General features: G+C 45.0%; 1 protein-coding gene across 1 annotated transcript in view; it reads left to right on the top strand.

Moving 5' to 3' along the window:
* Nucleotides 1-17,150, top strand: part of GLP2R (glucagon-like peptide 2 receptor) — a 39,128-nt gene extending 21,978 nt beyond the window's left edge. Inside the window, exons 8-13 of the mRNA XM_004685085.1 lie at nt 760-820; nt 2,378-2,447; nt 6,420-6,508; nt 13,024-13,162; nt 15,768-15,809; nt 16,839-17,150. Coding sequence (XP_004685142.1) covers nt 760-820; nt 2,378-2,447; nt 6,420-6,508; nt 13,024-13,162; nt 15,768-15,809; nt 16,839-17,150 — 713 coding nt within the window. The remainder of the gene's footprint in view (nt 1-759; nt 821-2,377; nt 2,448-6,419; nt 6,509-13,023; nt 13,163-15,767; nt 15,810-16,838) is intronic.
* Nucleotide 17,151: the final 1 nt, after the last annotated feature.

The following is a 17,151-nucleotide window of genomic DNA, read 5'->3' as shown; positions in this document are numbered from 1 at the left end:
GAGTCAGATGACTCCTCCCGCCCTGATCTGTCTGAGTTCATCTGCTAGGACTGTGTAACAAATCCAAGGACTGTGCAGCTTGAACAACAGACATTTATTGCTCCCTTGCAAAGCCTGGGAAATTTGAGCTCAATGTACCAGCATAGTGGGGTTCTGGTGAGGCCCCCTCCCTGTCCTGTAGCTAGCTACCTTCTTACTATAGCCTCACAGGAGGGGAGGGAGAGTAAGTGGGGACACAGCATCCCAAAACTCTAGTCTCTTTTTTTATGGGCACCAAGCCTACCACAGTAACACCCCCTCCAAACCTGGTTACCTCCAAAGGTAACTGTGGGCTAGGTCATCAACACATGAATTTGTGGGGTGGGAGAGTCACAAGCGTCCAGTCCTTAATGACAATTAAATCTTCAAGATAATGTCTGAACCTCCTATGCCAAAAACTTGGAGAATTTGAGGCTGCAGGAGACACAGGAAGTGACCATAGCCTGCAATTCAAATTTGGTTAATGTCTTTGGATCTACTTGAAGTTGCGTGGTGACATGTGGCAAGTCTGTTTTCTCTGGTTTAGGTTTCCTTGCCAATAACACAGTGGGTGGACTAAATACCATCCTAGGTCTTTTTAGTTCTCACAGTCTGCTATTCTGCAAGGTGTGGGATTTTCTAAATTTCAACTAGTTGTGCCTGGCCCATCAGGCTGGGTGGAAGAGGGAGGCGGTTTTGGTCAACCAGCTACTAAGTACATTTCCTTGTGTTTCCTCCCAGCCTTCCCGGTTCTATTTGTTGTACCCTGGGTTATTGTTCGTTTCCAGCTGGAGAACACAGGGTATGTAATTTATCTGTTTTTACACTTCCATGAACCAGCAATCTCCAGATATCCCCAAATATAAGGAGATACAATAGTTTTTTCAAAGAGAATATGCTCTTTGACCCTTAGAATATCTCTTCCATTTATCTCATCTCTTGACCATTTAGAATATACTTAAGAATGTAGAGAAAATAACCAAAGATATGTTCTATGGTAATTTATTAATTTAGTTACAAATCTCAATAGCATCACACTAGCACAAATTAGCACAATAATTAGTAGCGTCAGTTACTGTGTGGATATAGTGTGGATACATTGTGGATATAGGTACATGAAATGTGGTTATGTCATCACTCATAGTGTGAAAAAAATGAAGTGGGTAAAGGAGACCAACAGGTATAAGCTTCCAACTAAAAATAATATTATAAGGATGTGGTCAGTGTACAGCATGGTGACTATAGGTAACATTGCTAGAGAAAGGTCATAAAACTTCTCATCACAAGAAAAAAAATGTAAATATGTGAGGTGATGGGTGTTAACTAGACTTATTATGGTTATCATTTCACAATGTATGCACACACATAGAATCATATTTATACATGTTCATATACATACATCAGTTTATACATATAAATTGACATACATACAATCATTAACAAAACCAATATACAGTTCTATGTTAATTATATCTCAGTTAAAAAACAAAATATGACAGTTTTTCCATATACATTTTTATATCATTGTTTTTTGGTTTTTATTTTTTAAATTATTTTTAATTTATTTTTTAATTCTCCATTTTCTGTCACACATTTAAATTATATATGTGTTTATTTAGCTAATGGATCCAAAGAACAGATTTTAGTACAATTTCACACTGTGAAGCAGCTTCAAGGGATACCTTGAAGACACTGGTAGTGAGACTCAGGAAGAAGAGCTGTGCACTAAAATAGAGAGAAATCCTTCATTTCTCAGAGAAATCACAGTACCGGCTTCAAGATATGTGTAACTTCTGCAGAGTCAGTGAACAATTTGCTCTTCTTAGTGACCTATAGAGTAATATTATTAACATGTTTGAGAAATAAAACCTAAAATCTTTGGAACTCCCCCCCCAAAACTGAATATTCATAAATATGGGAGTCGTTCAGCACATTGTGGCGCACTTATATTGTGGAATATTATGAGACTACTGGAAAAACAAGTTCTATATCACTTGGCTTTTAGAGTTTGAATCTGAATGTCATGTTAATTCTGTTGCTGAATACTGTATATCACTTGATATCATTTTCCCTCCAAAACAATGACCAAAAATAATCCCCTAATTAGGAACTTAATGTTTATATGAACATATAGAAAGTTTCACACTGAGATATTAGCATTGAAGAGCTCCTTAATGGTAAGAGCACCTTAATGGTAAATAAAGGTTGCTAATCCTCTTATGCTCTCCCACCCCACCCCCCAGGAGAATAATTGTGGAAGTCAGTCTTGAGTATGAGCATTCTAATTCCAGAGGGCACAGGGTCTTCACATTCAACCTTATCTCAATTTTAAATCTTCCCTGCCTGCTCTTTGCCATAGGTGCTGGAGAAACAACAAGAATATGATGATCTGGTGGATCATTCGAGGACCCATAATGTTTTGTGTGTCGGTAAGGAGCACCCCACCCACGCTAGAGCCTCTCTGAACTAGGCAGCTTTAGAGGAGCCTGCCCCTCTCTCTTGCCCCTCCCACCAAATTATCTGGCTCAAAATGAGCCTGGGCCAGACTCTTTGGGAAGCTGCATTGTGAGTAGGATCTATTGAATAAGAAGAAACAGGTTAGAAACATCTTTTTTTGTACAGGGTTACATTACACACTGTCTTCTCTCTGTTTCTTCGAACTATGGAAAGAAACCTGTCATCAGCTCAGTGGCATCGCATTGAGCAGCTGTAAAGTGTACAAGCCCTGGGGACACAGGCGCCTTCTCTCTTGGATAAGCTCTTGGATAGGGTTTATTGGTTTGTATTTTAACACTGTTAACAACAAGGAGGTGAACCTAAAGGAACTGCTATTAGATAAGGGAAACACAATCAATATTAACCCAAAGCTGCTATGGACGTTAGTCAGGCAATAGCCACTCTTCTGACCTCGTCCCTGTTTAGGTCTCCTGCCTTACCAGGTACCCTCGGACTTTCTGCCTCTCCACATTTCCCAGACATTTCTTTACTCTGATATTCCTCTCCTCTGAAGAGTTACAGTGGAACTTTCCCCATACCCTGAATTTCCCCACTTCAGTTAAACTTCCCTTTGCTACATTATGTCTGTTTTCCATGATGAAAGTCAGATGATAGGCAATTGTTGAATTCTTCATTGTTGTAAAGATGAACGAATGAATGAGAGTATTGAAGAATTCCCTCCCACTTCTCCCAGTCATCATTCCTTTTCTTGTATCTAGTGTGTACAGCAGGGCTCTTGCGGGTGGAGTGTTTTAACCCAAAGGTGTAGCTCTCAGGGTAGGCATTTCAAGCCACAGGATAGGCAAGAGGAAGAGGGGCTTACGTAGAGGAGTTTAGGGGTACATGAGGCATACTCCTGCACATGTACCATGTTGGAAATCACCTCTGTTAACTTGTAGGCCCAGATCTAAGCACAGATGCTGTGATTCAGAGAACTATCACCAAGAGAAGTACATCTGATAATGCTTTCTGTGCCATTTAGGACATGTCTGGGGGACCTGAGTGGCCCCAGTCTAGTCACAGAATCCAAAAGGCATTAAGCTAGTTTCTTGACAAATGTCCTACTTGTGTGCAAATGAGGAAGAGCATCATCCAAATATGATTGCTGATGAGAATCCTTGTGATCACAACTAGTCTTACATTCTGGGGTGCTGAAGTCCCACCTCCAAGTGGCCCATTGGTTGTTGCACATTTTTTCTTGTCTGGTCTGTGGAAGACACAAAGAACAGAGACTCAGCATGGTCCTCATCACAACCCTTCATTTCCTAGGAGATAGTCCTGGTTGAGATTAATTTGCTGAAATATGTGCCTCTTCCCTGTTAGGCTTACATGGTAAGAACAGAGTGGGAGTTCAACAAATCACTAAGCAAAGGACACTGTGTGTGTGTGTGTGTGTGTGTGTGTGTGTGTGTGTGTATGTGATGAAATATAAATATCCCATTAGAAGAGATACATTCCTTGGTTCCATTTAGTTTGTATTTAACTATTCTTTAACTGGGAATTACCATCGTTCTTGTTGGCTTGTGGATTAGATAAATAGCCACTTGCCTTAAATTCTAGTCTAAACTCGTTGGGTATTGATTCTCCTGAAACCAATAAGGCAAGTAATAACAGGCACATGTTGGATTCTGCAGCTTGTGTTTCAATATGTAGTTAATGGGTTTTTGTTTCTAGACGGCAAGTACTGGGCTGATCAATACCTGCAGAGACTTTATTCCATAAATTGTCACCTAATCGTCTTCTCTTTTGGCTTTCTCCAAACCCTCTTCCAGCCCTACAAATACATGTGAGGAAATAAGATCTCTATTCTGCATCCCTTGTCAATGACTGCTGTATTAGTGTGTTTCCCTGTAAGGCAAGCCTCTTGAATGTGTCTACACTGGCTGTGTGCCCTCTTGATATTTTTTCCACAGAACAAAGCATTAGAATCTGGTTTGTGCCCCCACCTGGGAACTGCAGCGTCTCCTAGTGAGCTCCTTATTCCTAAATGCAGTCTTATTTGCCGAAATTCATTTAAATCTCCTGAAAATTCTTCTTATCATGAGCTTCCAGCATCCCACTCCCTTTGTGGTTTTCTCCACAAAAGGCAGCTATGGCTACCTGTTGTCTTGCTCTTTGGTGTCTCCAGTTCTTCCACCTTTCCCTTTGTTACAAGGTGATCCTCTTAGCCTTCTCTACTCCTAGACTAAAAAGCACCCCTTCCCCCGGGTGATAGATATCAGCTACTCCAATGGTTCCAGGATCTAGCTGGGAGCTCAAAAGCTCAGACAGAAATATCTAACTGCCTTGGAACATCGCTTGTGTCCAAAGCTACTGAAATTCTCCCTCTTCTCCCCAAATAGCTGTTCCTTCTCAAAGCAGTCTCTAGTGAATGGCACTCAATTCTGGGGTCATCTCTGACTTCAAATCTAACTAGTAATAAAATAAAAATGTCTAAATTTCTAATCCATCACCTCCTATCCATCACTGATACACTGGACTGTGGTGTAACATTACCTATCTGCCTTCTCCCAAACTGTCTGCCAACTGACCTCATCTTTTCCGGTCTTACCTTCATCCAAACTAGTCTCCACAGTGCTGTTAAAGTCATCTTTCTGATATGCAGAATGCAAATTTGACCAGGTCACTTAACTAGTGAAAATTCACCACTGACCCTTCATTGCTTTCAGAAGACAACTAAAATCCCTCAGTGTAACTGTGAAAGGTCCTGTAGGAAATGGCTTTCTGCAGTCTCAGTTCTCACAAAACTTGTTCTCATTCTTCAAGGCCTTCCCACATTCAAGTACTTGTTCTACCTATCCAGGAGGTTCATAGTCTCTTGGGGAGTTCCTGTGAAGATGTTGGCCAGGGCTGCAGCCATCTGGGGCTGGAGGATGGCTGTGTGGTGGCTCACACACAGGGCTGGCAAGTGGCCAATGTTGGTAGGAGGACTCAATTCCCTACTGGTCTCTCCATAGGCTGCTTGAATGTCCTCACAGTATGGTGACTGGTTTTCCCCAGAGTTAGCACTGGTGTTGGGGGTGGGGTGAAGATGGAAGATGGAAAATATCCATTTAAGGACTTAGCCTCAGAAATCATATAGCATTACTTCCACCATATTTTTGTCATCTGATGCCAAGTAATTAAGTCTAGCTCACATTCCAGAGGGATGGGACAATTAGATGCTGTCATTTGAAGAGAAACATTTTGAGGAACTTATGGGCAAATTAAAAAATTCCTACTGAGTTTGGCATTGAAGGGCAAAATTTTTCCAGTCCTTCAAAATTATGGAAAGCAGATAGGGAGGGGAGGAGAATGCCTGTTTTCCAGTGAATGTTGTGGCAGGAACAGGACCTCGAGTTAGATTCCAGAAGGATGAGAGTTCTTTAGAGTAGGCCTGGAGTTCTTTATAGAAGGCAGGCAGGTGACACTTGTTTAAGAAATGAAAGGTTGTAGTCAGCTGGGCTTAATGATCAACTCAGTCCCTTGTTAGCGCTGAAGTCTTGGAAATTATACTTGTATCTCTTTTGACTTGTCACATGGCATAAAGTTGTATGGCTTCTTCTGCAGGTTGTTGTGAGGATTAAATAAAATGAAGTATGGAAAGTTAGCCCAATGCCTGGCATTGCTAAGTATTCAATAAATGTTAGCTAAATAATCATATTAATGTAAATGTCCATTTGTCATTCTCAGTTAGCTGGAGTGGTGTCTTCCCGAGACAGGAGAATAAATGATTTTTCAAGAGCCTTTTAAGACTTCAGACTTTCAGTTAGAGGGCATGAGAATTACTGCAAGTGCTGATGACCTGACCACTGGCCACCGATCTGCACGAATGAGGATGAGCTGACAGGACCCAGGTGACCTTGGAATTTATAGACATATGGGCCCATCACTTACTTACCCATGTCTGTTTTCTCTTTTTAAAGGTCAATTTCTTCCTCTTCATGAAAATCCTCAAGCTTCTCATTTCCAAGCTCAAAGCTCATCAAATGTGCTTCAGAGATTACAGATACAGGTGAGTGGCTTGAGGTCAGTACCCAGTGGTTCCAGATCAGTTGACTTCTTCTGGCTCTTCTGGCACATCCTCTGAGGAGGACAATGAGTTGCTTGAATCATATTAATGTAATGTGTTTATCTCGTAGGGTAAGAGTGTCAGGGAAAACCCCTCTGAGAAAGGTGTTATAGGGTCATAGAGGGGTTTTTGCCAGCGATGGGGACCTTCTGCCCTGCTGAAAAGGAAGTGAGTGGGTGGTATTCAGGAACATACACATGTCCCCAGTAGGGAATTATCGAAATGCCCCTAAGGGTGGGTGGTAAATGTGGAATGACAAAAGTCAAATGAAGGGAAGTTCAACAGGGATCTCTCTTTGGGAAGGATTTGTGGCAGCAGAATTAAAGACATAGTCATAACTCACAAGGGAGTGTTGGGGGACCCTGAGACCTTAAGAAATAATATTTTGGGGGTCCAAGGCAATACATCCTTCACACAGTCACCTTTTCTTTGTGACTTGCCTTGGCTATGCCCCTTCTTCTGTTTTCCACAGTGACAGTAGGTCAAATCATAGTTTTTTTTTTTCCGAGATCTACATTGCTGTAAATGCTAATGAGTGCATGAGTGAAGGAGCGAATGAGCCTTAAAAGTCCCCTCCCTTCTTTTCTGGTCTTTGTTTTAATGGGACTTGTGCATTTAGCAGGGCCCTGGGGTAGGGAGTCATTTAACCCAAAAGAGCAGTTCTAAGGATGGGGATTTTGGTCCACACGGCAGCCTGACGCTGCCCTAAGACCCGAATGGCGCCTGGCCTGGGTGCATCAGGATGGTAGTTTCCCCCCATATTTGGAGAACATTTAAGGAGTGCTCACAGTGTGCCTGGGCCAAGAGGTAAATGCAGCACGGCCTTCGATGGGGAGCGCACATGCTCCCTTGCTGAAGACCAGATGGCATGGCACCTGAGTCAGGAGGACCAGGCTGACCAGAACCCTGGACTTGAGGATTGGCCTTGGCAAATCTCTTGACCTCCATGGGCCTATTTTCTGCTGTGTACAATGTGGATGTCACACCTGGCCCCTCTTGTTGTAGGGATTAAAGGAGGTCATAGATGTGGGTTCCCAGTTATTCTGCTATCCCCAGATAGCCTGCTGTTCTGACTGGTATTTGCTCAGATCTCAAATCCTATCTACCTACAGCCTTCCCTCCAGGGGGTCCAGAAGGAAAAACACACATGACTCTGGATTGGGCAAATATATACTGTTGTTGGCCCAGCTATTTTGCAAATGCTGCTAGCTCTGGGCCACTGTGGCCTGGACCACACAGAGACTTGCTGCCTCCCAGCACCTCTGCCCGAGCCTCCAGGTGGCCGTCAGACACTTGGCGCCTTTGCTAAGCTCAGTCTCTCACCACTCTCTTGGTGGAGGCCCAAGGCTAAGAGCAGAGCTGCTTGGCCTATGCTCTAGGCACCCATGAAGGGAGGGCAGTTCTCCCACTGAGCAGGCACAGGGGATTCAAAGCACCCTGGGAACAAAAGCCCAGGATACAGAAACAGGCAGCAGACAAATGTTAAGGCACCACAGATAGAGAACTTAATCCCTTTGTTTTGTGACCCCAAAGCCCACCCAGTATCAAAAGTCTTTCCTGTCCTTCAGACCCACAGTGACCCCTACATAGCTTTACATCCTGGCTGTACATACCATCACCTGACAGCTAGCCAAACAGAATCTGCGAGCCTCTCCTCTGGGGACTCTGACTTAGTGAATGGGGGACAGGGGGTGGCCCCTCCCTCCTCCCCCCCCCCCCCCCCGCAGACTTCCTACGGAGAGTCCAACCAGAGTCAGGGACACTGGATCAGATGCTCCAGGGAAATAATGCTTGGAGTATTCTGCTGTGTCCATGAGTTTCTAAGCAACTTCAACTTCCCCTTTTCCAGGATTTTCTTATGCAAGACAGTGGCTTCCAAGCTTTTCTGATCCTATATTTTGAGCATGTCCCTCATCATCTTTATACATGGCTTATTGAGCTGATGTATAGAATATAATGGGCACACTTAAATAGGAAATTATAAAGTATAGATAAAAACTAATGTGCACAGAGCATCTATTATGTTCTTTTATTATACTTCCTTCCAGTACTACATGGATGGCTTTTTACCTCCCTGAAGTGCACACACCCGTTTAAAGCCCAGTGATCTAAGGAAGAATAAATCAAGATAGTGGCTCTGGGCTGAGCAGCCATTCTAGACAGCTATTTTGGAGGGAGAAAGAATAATCATGCTGATACACACATCTTTTGGGAAATACCTTTGTACTTCCACCACCCTTGTTAGAGGAACACCTTTGAAAAGAGGATCTACCGTGGGTAGATGCTGGCCTAAGGGCCTCCCAAGGTGACAGCTCCCCTGGGCAGGTCTGCTACTGCTTAGGAGCTGTCCAGGAAGCCTGTCAGTGTACCCAAATGGCTGAGCCTTTGGAGGGCTCCCTGATGCCAACTAAATGCACAAGAAACTAATCTACAAATGACACCATGCAGTCACTCATTCTTAGACCATGTGGAAGGGGGGGTGAGGATGGGATTCCTCCTAGTGCTGCACCAGAAGTTGCAGAGTCCTGTTTGGTGACCGCTTTGTCAGAGCACAGTGGTTGGTGTTGACAGTGGCCTGAGAAACAAACCCACACAGCCCGCAGCACCCGCCTGGGTGAGGGAGCCACTTTCCCAGCAGCCCCGGAGTGCGCTAGCCAGACCAGCCACAGCCTGCCTGTGGGTAGCCTGCTGCTTTGCTTGCCCAGCTGCCTTCCAGGCAGTTGATAAGATTATGCTTATTACTTAGCAAGGTGTGTCCTGTCTTTCAGGACACACCCAGGACACTACCCACCTCATTTTACTCCCTGGTTTGGTGACTCCTACAGCAGCCATGTGCCCATTAGCCTATTCCCCCCCCCCCAAGCAAGGCTATCTCCCTATTTCCAAGTTCTGGGAGGCTGCACCCTGTTACCCCTGTGGGTCACCAGCCACATAGGAAAGTTCTGCCCTTCCACCTCACCCTCCATGATTGTATCCCATTGGAGCCCCGTGCTAGAGGAAGGTGGAGGGGCCCCGGCCTAGTGCATTCTGTACAACTCACACAGCTTTTGAGAAGTTTAAGGATGTAGCTCTTAAGATCTGGCCCCCAGCCAGGAAGATATTTTAGGAAAGTTTAAATTAAACACATTAAGGCCTTGCCAAAGACACAAGTTTCTAAGAACTAGAGGACAAGGAGTTCCTGGGCTTCCACTATTCAAGTGGAGGAAGCTGTAATTGGCCATCTCTGTATCTGGCCTGCGGGGGAGTGGAGCAGGCGGAGCACAGCAGCACACACAGAAGCAGCTCCTCCCTCAGATGAATAGTCCGAACCCCCAGTGATGGATTTACAGGAGAATTATTTCTTAACACGCTCAGCTCCTGAGTCTCTTCTGAAAAGACTTTTCTTTGTGTGTGTAGAAAACTGGGGTATAGGCTAGAGGTACGAGGGAGGAGGGGTGAGAGGATTCACCAGAGACAGAGTGGGGAGCAGAACAGGTAGATTGACAAGGTACACTGCTGAGGGGAGCAGCGGGTGGTCAGGAGAGGTCTGCTCTGCCCTGTGGGTCACCTCCCTGGCTGGGGATCTGACTCATGCTGTAGTGGCTACAGAGAGCTTCATAGTACTGTGCTTTAATCCGCTGCACCACCAGGAAATGACTGTCTGATGGGCAATGAAAGGACAAAAAATAGCACAAATGGAAATAAATTTGATCAGAGTGATTGAGGATATAAGCAACTTCAGAGAGGAACAGCTTCTTAAAGAATATGGTAGCTGAATTTTATCTCTGCTTCATCATGCACTATATCATTTATTCTGAGGGTTTATGTTATCTACAATGACTATTAATGAGAATGTTTCGTTATTTGAATATGTCATAATCATATCACTACTAGTAAAATTCGCATCTTTACAGATAGGCTAAATGACATGACCAGGCCGCACAGCTGGTAGTGGTCGCTGCTGGGATTTCAACCACGCCCTGTGCTCTGCTGCCTTGACCTCTCGGCTCCTCACGTCCCACTGTATTCCCTCGTGCATCAGTGCAGATGCTCAATAAATATTTGTTGAATAGCTAAATGACTGTAATAAACTGAACCGTTTAAATAAACAAATAATTGTAGATAAAAAATAAGCATAAACAGTCGATAAGAGTAAACTGCTACAGATATTTATGGATTTTTATCTAAACAGGGACACACATAGTACTTTGTGTAAGGAGAAGTTAGAGTAAGGTGAAGGGATAGAGGTAAGCAAGGCAGCGGCAGTGGGAGCACGGTGGACCGTGTGGAGCATTATGGGCGCTTTGGTGGGAGAGCTGTGGAGACTGCACCTGAAGGGGGAGATCCGTACTGTCAAAGTGGTAACAAGGACATAAGAACAGTTTAATAAATTAAGCAATAAAGAACAAGGTGAGGAATGGGGAATCCCTCTGACATCCATCAGAGAGAATTACTAAAATAATCCCAAACTTCCCTAAAAAGATGTTTATCCTTGAAAGGCCATCGCATACTAAATATGGGCTCCTGGACTGGTTCCTGGGTCACAAAAAGGACATTAGTAGAAAAGCTGACGAAATCAGATTAAAGTCTGGTGTCAGTTGCTAGTCAAGTGTCAAGGCTGTTATCTGAGCGTTACAAGTGTAGGATGGTTATGTAAGAGTTTAGTAGTGGGGAAAACTGACTGATGGCGTGTGGCAATCCTCTATCCTGCCACAAGTTGGAAATGTGCACATCTGAACTGGAAATCCCCTAATCTTCTAAAGATGGTGCCAATACCAAAACTCACTATAGCCATAAGCAAAAGCTGCCTGCAAGAGAAACACAGCCCGTGGTCACTACTTTGCAACCTCCAAGCCAGAGGGTTTTAAAAATATTCCTGGAAATTAAAAAAAAAAAAAAACCTTTAAAATATTCTCTCCCTGGGAGAACCTTCATGCTCTTCAGCTGAGTGAATTCTGTGGAAGTGGATGTGGACTGGGAAAGGGTAGGAGCTTGGCTCTGGAGAACCAGAGAATCAAGGTCTGTCTCTCACTCAGCCTTCCCACTGCTTGGCCCCCTTGATGGTCAAGACCCTGTTTCCTAAAACCCAAGCCACGAGGTAGAACCCCTCCTTCCCATGACCCCACTTTCCTTCTAGGTTGTTTCAGGGACCAAAGGTGACAGGTTTTTTTTTTTTGTTTCCTCGATAACCTTCCACCTCACAGACACAGACTACATAGAAAACTTTTTTTTTACCCCCTCTACAAATAAGTAAATACAAAATAGTAGGCTCTAACTCTAGGATAGAATTAAGTCTTTCTGAAGAAACTGCCCAGCCCACTCCAGGAGGCTTGGGGAGTCACAGTCTCCACCTCTGGCCCTTTAAAGACTTTGGCCAAAAATATCACTACAATTAAGCCCTTTTTTTCCATCGTATATAAGACAGTAGCTTTGTTTGTGCTTTGAACATACATGAGTCACCTTTGCTAAAGTTGCTAGTTTTAAATCAAGAAACATCTTGATGATGGTAAGAGCAGTCATTCCCAATCCTGACTGCTTATCAGATTCTCACAGGAAGCTCTTAGCATGTCACTTCCCAGGACCCTACCTCCAGAAGTTCTGATTCAGGGAGTCTGCACTGGAACCCAGGAAAATGTGTGCATATATGTACTTATACGTATAGATGAGTATATCACGCATATGTAGACATACTTTATATTTAACATATACTCAACACATATACATTTATTTATATGTTTTAACTCTGAAGCAAATCTAGTGGTCAGGCAGCTTTGGGACTGCCAGTGTGCTTGGGACCCAGCTGTACACTTTACATGTGGGTGGTAAAAAGGAATGTTTGACTTGTGTGTGTAGAATATATACAACATCGAGCTTCCCTGCAGCACATTTTATGAGGATTAGCTCCTCATTTCCTGTAGCCCTAGCTGTCACCAGGTTGAGGGGTGGCAGGGGGCTGCCAGCCAAGTCCTGCAGAAACGTGTAAGGCTGAGCGTGAAGCCAGAAACTCTGCTTCCAGGTGTGATTTTCCATTGTGGGGCTGTGTGACCAGGACAGTTTCTTTCCCCTCTCAGACTCGGGAAAGCACTAACACTCAAGTCCTGAATAAAGAAAGAGACAGAAGTCCCTCAGGGAGTAGGAAACATGGCCACCCTGAAAGAGATGTAGTGTCCCCACACAAAAGCACAGAAACCTCTCTATCAGGCAAAATGTAAAATACGTAGCTGCATTACACCTAAATGGGACATTCAGTCATTCATTCATGTATGTTCCCTGAGCATCTATCTGCCATGAGTCAGATGTAGGAATACTTCAGCGAAAAAGACCACACTGACCCTTAAGGCATTCAGTGTGGAACCAAGGAGACAAGCTGGAATACCAGCTCCTTATCCATATAAGAGCTACAGGAAGGCATGCCCCGAGAGCAGAAAGTGCTGCTCTTCTCAGTGTCACGCTCACGAGTTCTCTGATTGTCATTGCAGATTGGCAAAGTCAACACTAGTCCTCATTCCCTTACTGGGTGTTCATGAGCTGGTCTTCTTTTTTGTCACTGATGACCACGTTTTTGGATTTTCAAAACTTGTACGGCTCTTCTTTCAATTGACCCTGGGCTCCGTCCACGTAAGTAGGTGTTGGAACCAAGATGCTTGACTTTGGAGAAAACAAAGTGCCCAGACTCAGAATTGAGAGAGCCTGCAGCTGGACAGAGTTCTGGTAGCAATGGGCTTTATTGGTAAGGGCTTTGGCATTAAGCATGAGGAGATGGAAATGTCTCCTGGATCCTGTCTGCATGACCTGGTGACTAAGAAGGGAAAAGTGGTCTGTTTCCTGGACTATAATAGCTGGGTGACTCATGATCATATTAACTGTGCGTACCAACATGAAGGTATTTATTAAGTGCCTATTTTTGCTGGGTTCTCTGCAGAGTGTTGTGCAGATGAACATAGTCTGCTTCAGATGGTGCATACAAAACTTTTAGGGGGCAAGTTGGCAGGGCCAGTGAGTAGAGACCACAAGTCACTTGAACCTTGTCAGATGTGTAGGAAGCCAGCTGTGGTTAATTTACCTGGGTATTTTGGGTATCTTCTGCTTACGTTGTCATTTATTATGGCCAAGATTAAAGTGACAATGTTATTATTTCTTTTGATTCTGTGGGTCAGGAACCCAGGTAGGACATAGTGGGCATGGCTTACCTGTCCTTTCCATGACTCCTGCTGGGGCCAGAATGTCTCCACTCACATGTCCAGCGCCTAAGCTGGGAAGGCTCCAATAGACAGGAGCATGGCTGACATTTATGGGGTTTCAGCCTCATTCTTCATACAGTCTTAGGACCTCTTATTGGCTGCGTCTTCTCACCTCATAGCCTGTCCATGGGTGTGGGGGGTAGATGAGCTTTTGACATAGCACAAGAGCACAAAAAACAAGGGTAACCAGGCTTTCTGAATGCTTCAGCCTGGTATTTGCATAGCAAATACCATTTGGCATGTGGGTACCATCATTTTTGGAGATGGTACCTCAATTGCTTCCTTAGATCCAGCCTTGACCAAGGGGCCTGCACAACATCACACATATGGGGGGCATGACTCATTAGCAAAGGCCAGTGATGCAAAAGGTGACCATGACTATCACAAACCCTACATGGTAGTAATGTTGGAATCTACATTTACAACCCTAGTGTAGATACAGGACTTCTGGAATAGAGGAAAGAAGAGCTTGGCAAGCCTTCTTTTCATTATGCAGCAATAAAGTTAGACAAAACTGTCAATAGCAATTGTTTGAAGACTCTGGAAGTAAACAAAGGGCACCCAAGAGGTTGAGAAGTGTTAATCCAAGAGAATTTGCTGACCCTGAGTAAGAACAGCAGAAGTCTGTGTCATTTTGGCTTGTACAGGGCTTGCCTTCCAGCAGCCTGTCCTTGCATGAACAAGTGTTAGAGAAGATTCAGAACTTCATGCAGAGGGGGCTGACCCAATATGGATCAGAAAAAAGAAAAATCCCATACCCCTGGCTTTATACCACTTTAAAGATGAAAGACTAGAGACTTTCAGGTGGGAGAACTCGCATATGCTGATAAGTGTGGAAATGAGATTCGTAGGCTGAATTCAACCCTTGCCTGTTGCCCTCTGCACGGGTACCCTGTGGAGATCAGAACAGGAGACTCCAAGTTCCATATATCAGAGTCACCTGACAGAGTTAGGGGCTGGATTCGGTGGGCAAAGAGAGGGAGGTGCCTGCCCACTGTCCTTTTACCGGAGACTCAGGGCACAGGGCCTGAGATGTGCCCTGGGCAATTGGACAGTGGGGCCTTTTCCTTCCTGTTAGAGCTGAGCCAAGACAGAGGACCTGTTGTTAACTCTTTTCCACTTTGTAGCCATGTTTAATGTATTTCAGTCTTTCAGGGGATTTCAAAGGCTGAAGTTTAGCAATTTGGATTTCCTATGTAGTTTGGTCTTAATATTTAAAAAGGTAATCCAAAATTAGAAACAAAACAAAAATCTGCAGCTGTAGGTATATTTGGTGGTCTTCTTTCCCCTCACTCCTGTGAGCCCTTGATCAAACAATCTTGCATGCCCCAGGCATACCCCTGTGGAGCTATAAAAGACAGATTTCTGAGAAGATTCCTAAGCTACCACACTCCTCTGGCAAGGGGGCAGTTCAGTCACCCATTGCCCTGTAACAAACTACCCTACCACACCATGGCTTACAGCAGTAACTGTGTAATTATCTCCAATGTTCTGTGCTGCTGCTCTCAGCGGCTGGTCCTTGTGCTGCATGTAAGTTTCACCAGGGGCTGCGAACATCTGAGAGCTTGACTGGGTTGGACTCAACATGGCTCACTGGTGAGGCTGGACATTGACTTGAGCTGTTGACCTCCACGCGGTCTCCTCTTGTACCTTGGGTACCTCACAGCATGGGGAGTTGGACTGGAAGAACACCCCAAGAGCAAATGATGAAGGGATAGAGGAGTAGAAACTTAGGCAGAGGCTTGGAAGTCCTCGAAAGTCACTTCTACCACACTGTGTCAGTGGAAGGAGCTGCAAGTTCATCTCAGATTCAAATGGAGGGAAAAATCAGGTCCTTTTTTTATGTGATGGGTAGCAGATACCCCTGGGAGGGATCCTTTGGAGCAACGGCCTCGTGTTTACATATGAAGTGAGGTCCATATGTTCATTGGGACTCACCTTCTACCAAGTGAACTTCATGCCACCTCTTCCTTTTGTTCCAGGGGTTCATCGTGGCCTTGCTGTACTGTTTTGCCAATGGAGAGGTATGTTTTCCAGGCTACCCTCCTGTGAGGCTGGGGCTGGCATCCCACTGTCCCTGGAGGTTTCCATTTATGGGGTGGTACCTCTGGGGAATGTGCCGTGACCACATCCTTGGACGAAGAGGGTGCTGGGATGAGGAGTGTAAGGATGCTCAGAACCCGGCCCTGCCTGCCCTGCTGCAGACATGCTGGGGGTATCCAGCAAGCTTGAACTTGGGAGTGCAAAAGACTGCTTACGAGCCTTGCTCACCCACTTAGATGCTCTGTGAGTTATGGTCAGAGGCCCAGCCACTGTGCCTCGGTAAACCTTGGCTTCCTCTGTAAAATGGCAACAATAATTGTCCCTACCCGATCACGTCACCCTGTGCATCTGAGCTCATAGTAAAGGCTCAATATCTGGTGATGAGGATTATTTTTATTATTAATGTTATTGTGCAGGCCCAGTCACTCTCTTTTCCCCTGGAAAGAGGGTTGAAAGGGGGCAGGGCAGAGACCAGAGCAGTTTCCTTGTCTTTAGAATGTGGTCATTTCTAGCCACCCCCCGCCCCACCACCTTCCCTACATGTGCAAATGTTTATTTGTCTCCTCCTACTGGAAACATGAGCTGCTTTTCCCCCCTGAGATAACATGTCCAACTTATTTATTTATCTTACATTTCTTACATTTATTTTATCATATATATATATATATCATTCTTCCTTCTTGCACAATACATGGGAACATAAACTTATACTCTTCCATCTCGCTCACTGCTGCTGCTTCTTTATCTTCACGGAGGGGGCTCCTTCTCCACCGGGCAAGTGCCACCCCTCCCCTAGGCCTTTCCTGAACACCACATCTCATTAAGCCATGCCCTGCCTGAGGTGCCACCTGCTGTGCTCACCTGTAACTAGCTGCTGCGTTTTGTCTGTCTTCCCCGGTTAGAAGGCAAGTTGCCTGAGGTGCCATGGAGCAGCCATTCAGTAGCTATTGCTGAGTGGATATGAGACCGAAGAGTCCAGACAGTAACCCTGCCCTCCTTTTACCTGGCAGGTGAAGGCCGAGCTTTGGAAGCACTGGTTTCGCTTCTTACTAGCCCCACACTCCGGCTACAGAGCCCGGTTCCTAAAGACCTTCCGATTCCTGGGAAAATGTCCGAAGAAGCTCTCGGAGGAGGATAGCACCAGGAAGCTGCAGAAACTGAGGCCTTCACAAGGCAGAGAGCAGCTCCGGAACCTGTCCATGCAGGGCCTGGGGCAGCGGGGGCCCCGGCCCCCACGGGGCAGCAGCCTGTCTGAAAGCAGTGAGGGCTACTTCACAATGGCCCACACCACGGAGGAGATCCTCGAGGAGAGTGAGATCTAGG

The sequence above is a fragment of the Condylura cristata genome, unplaced genomic scaffold (genome assembly GCF_000260355.1).
Source record: "Condylura cristata isolate star-nosed mole 26May11 unplaced genomic scaffold, ConCri1.0 scaffold00017, whole genome shotgun sequence".
Classification (NCBI taxonomy): Eukaryota; Metazoa; Chordata; class Mammalia; order Eulipotyphla; family Talpidae; genus Condylura; species Condylura cristata.
This window is presented reverse-complemented; position numbering and strand designations above follow the sequence as displayed.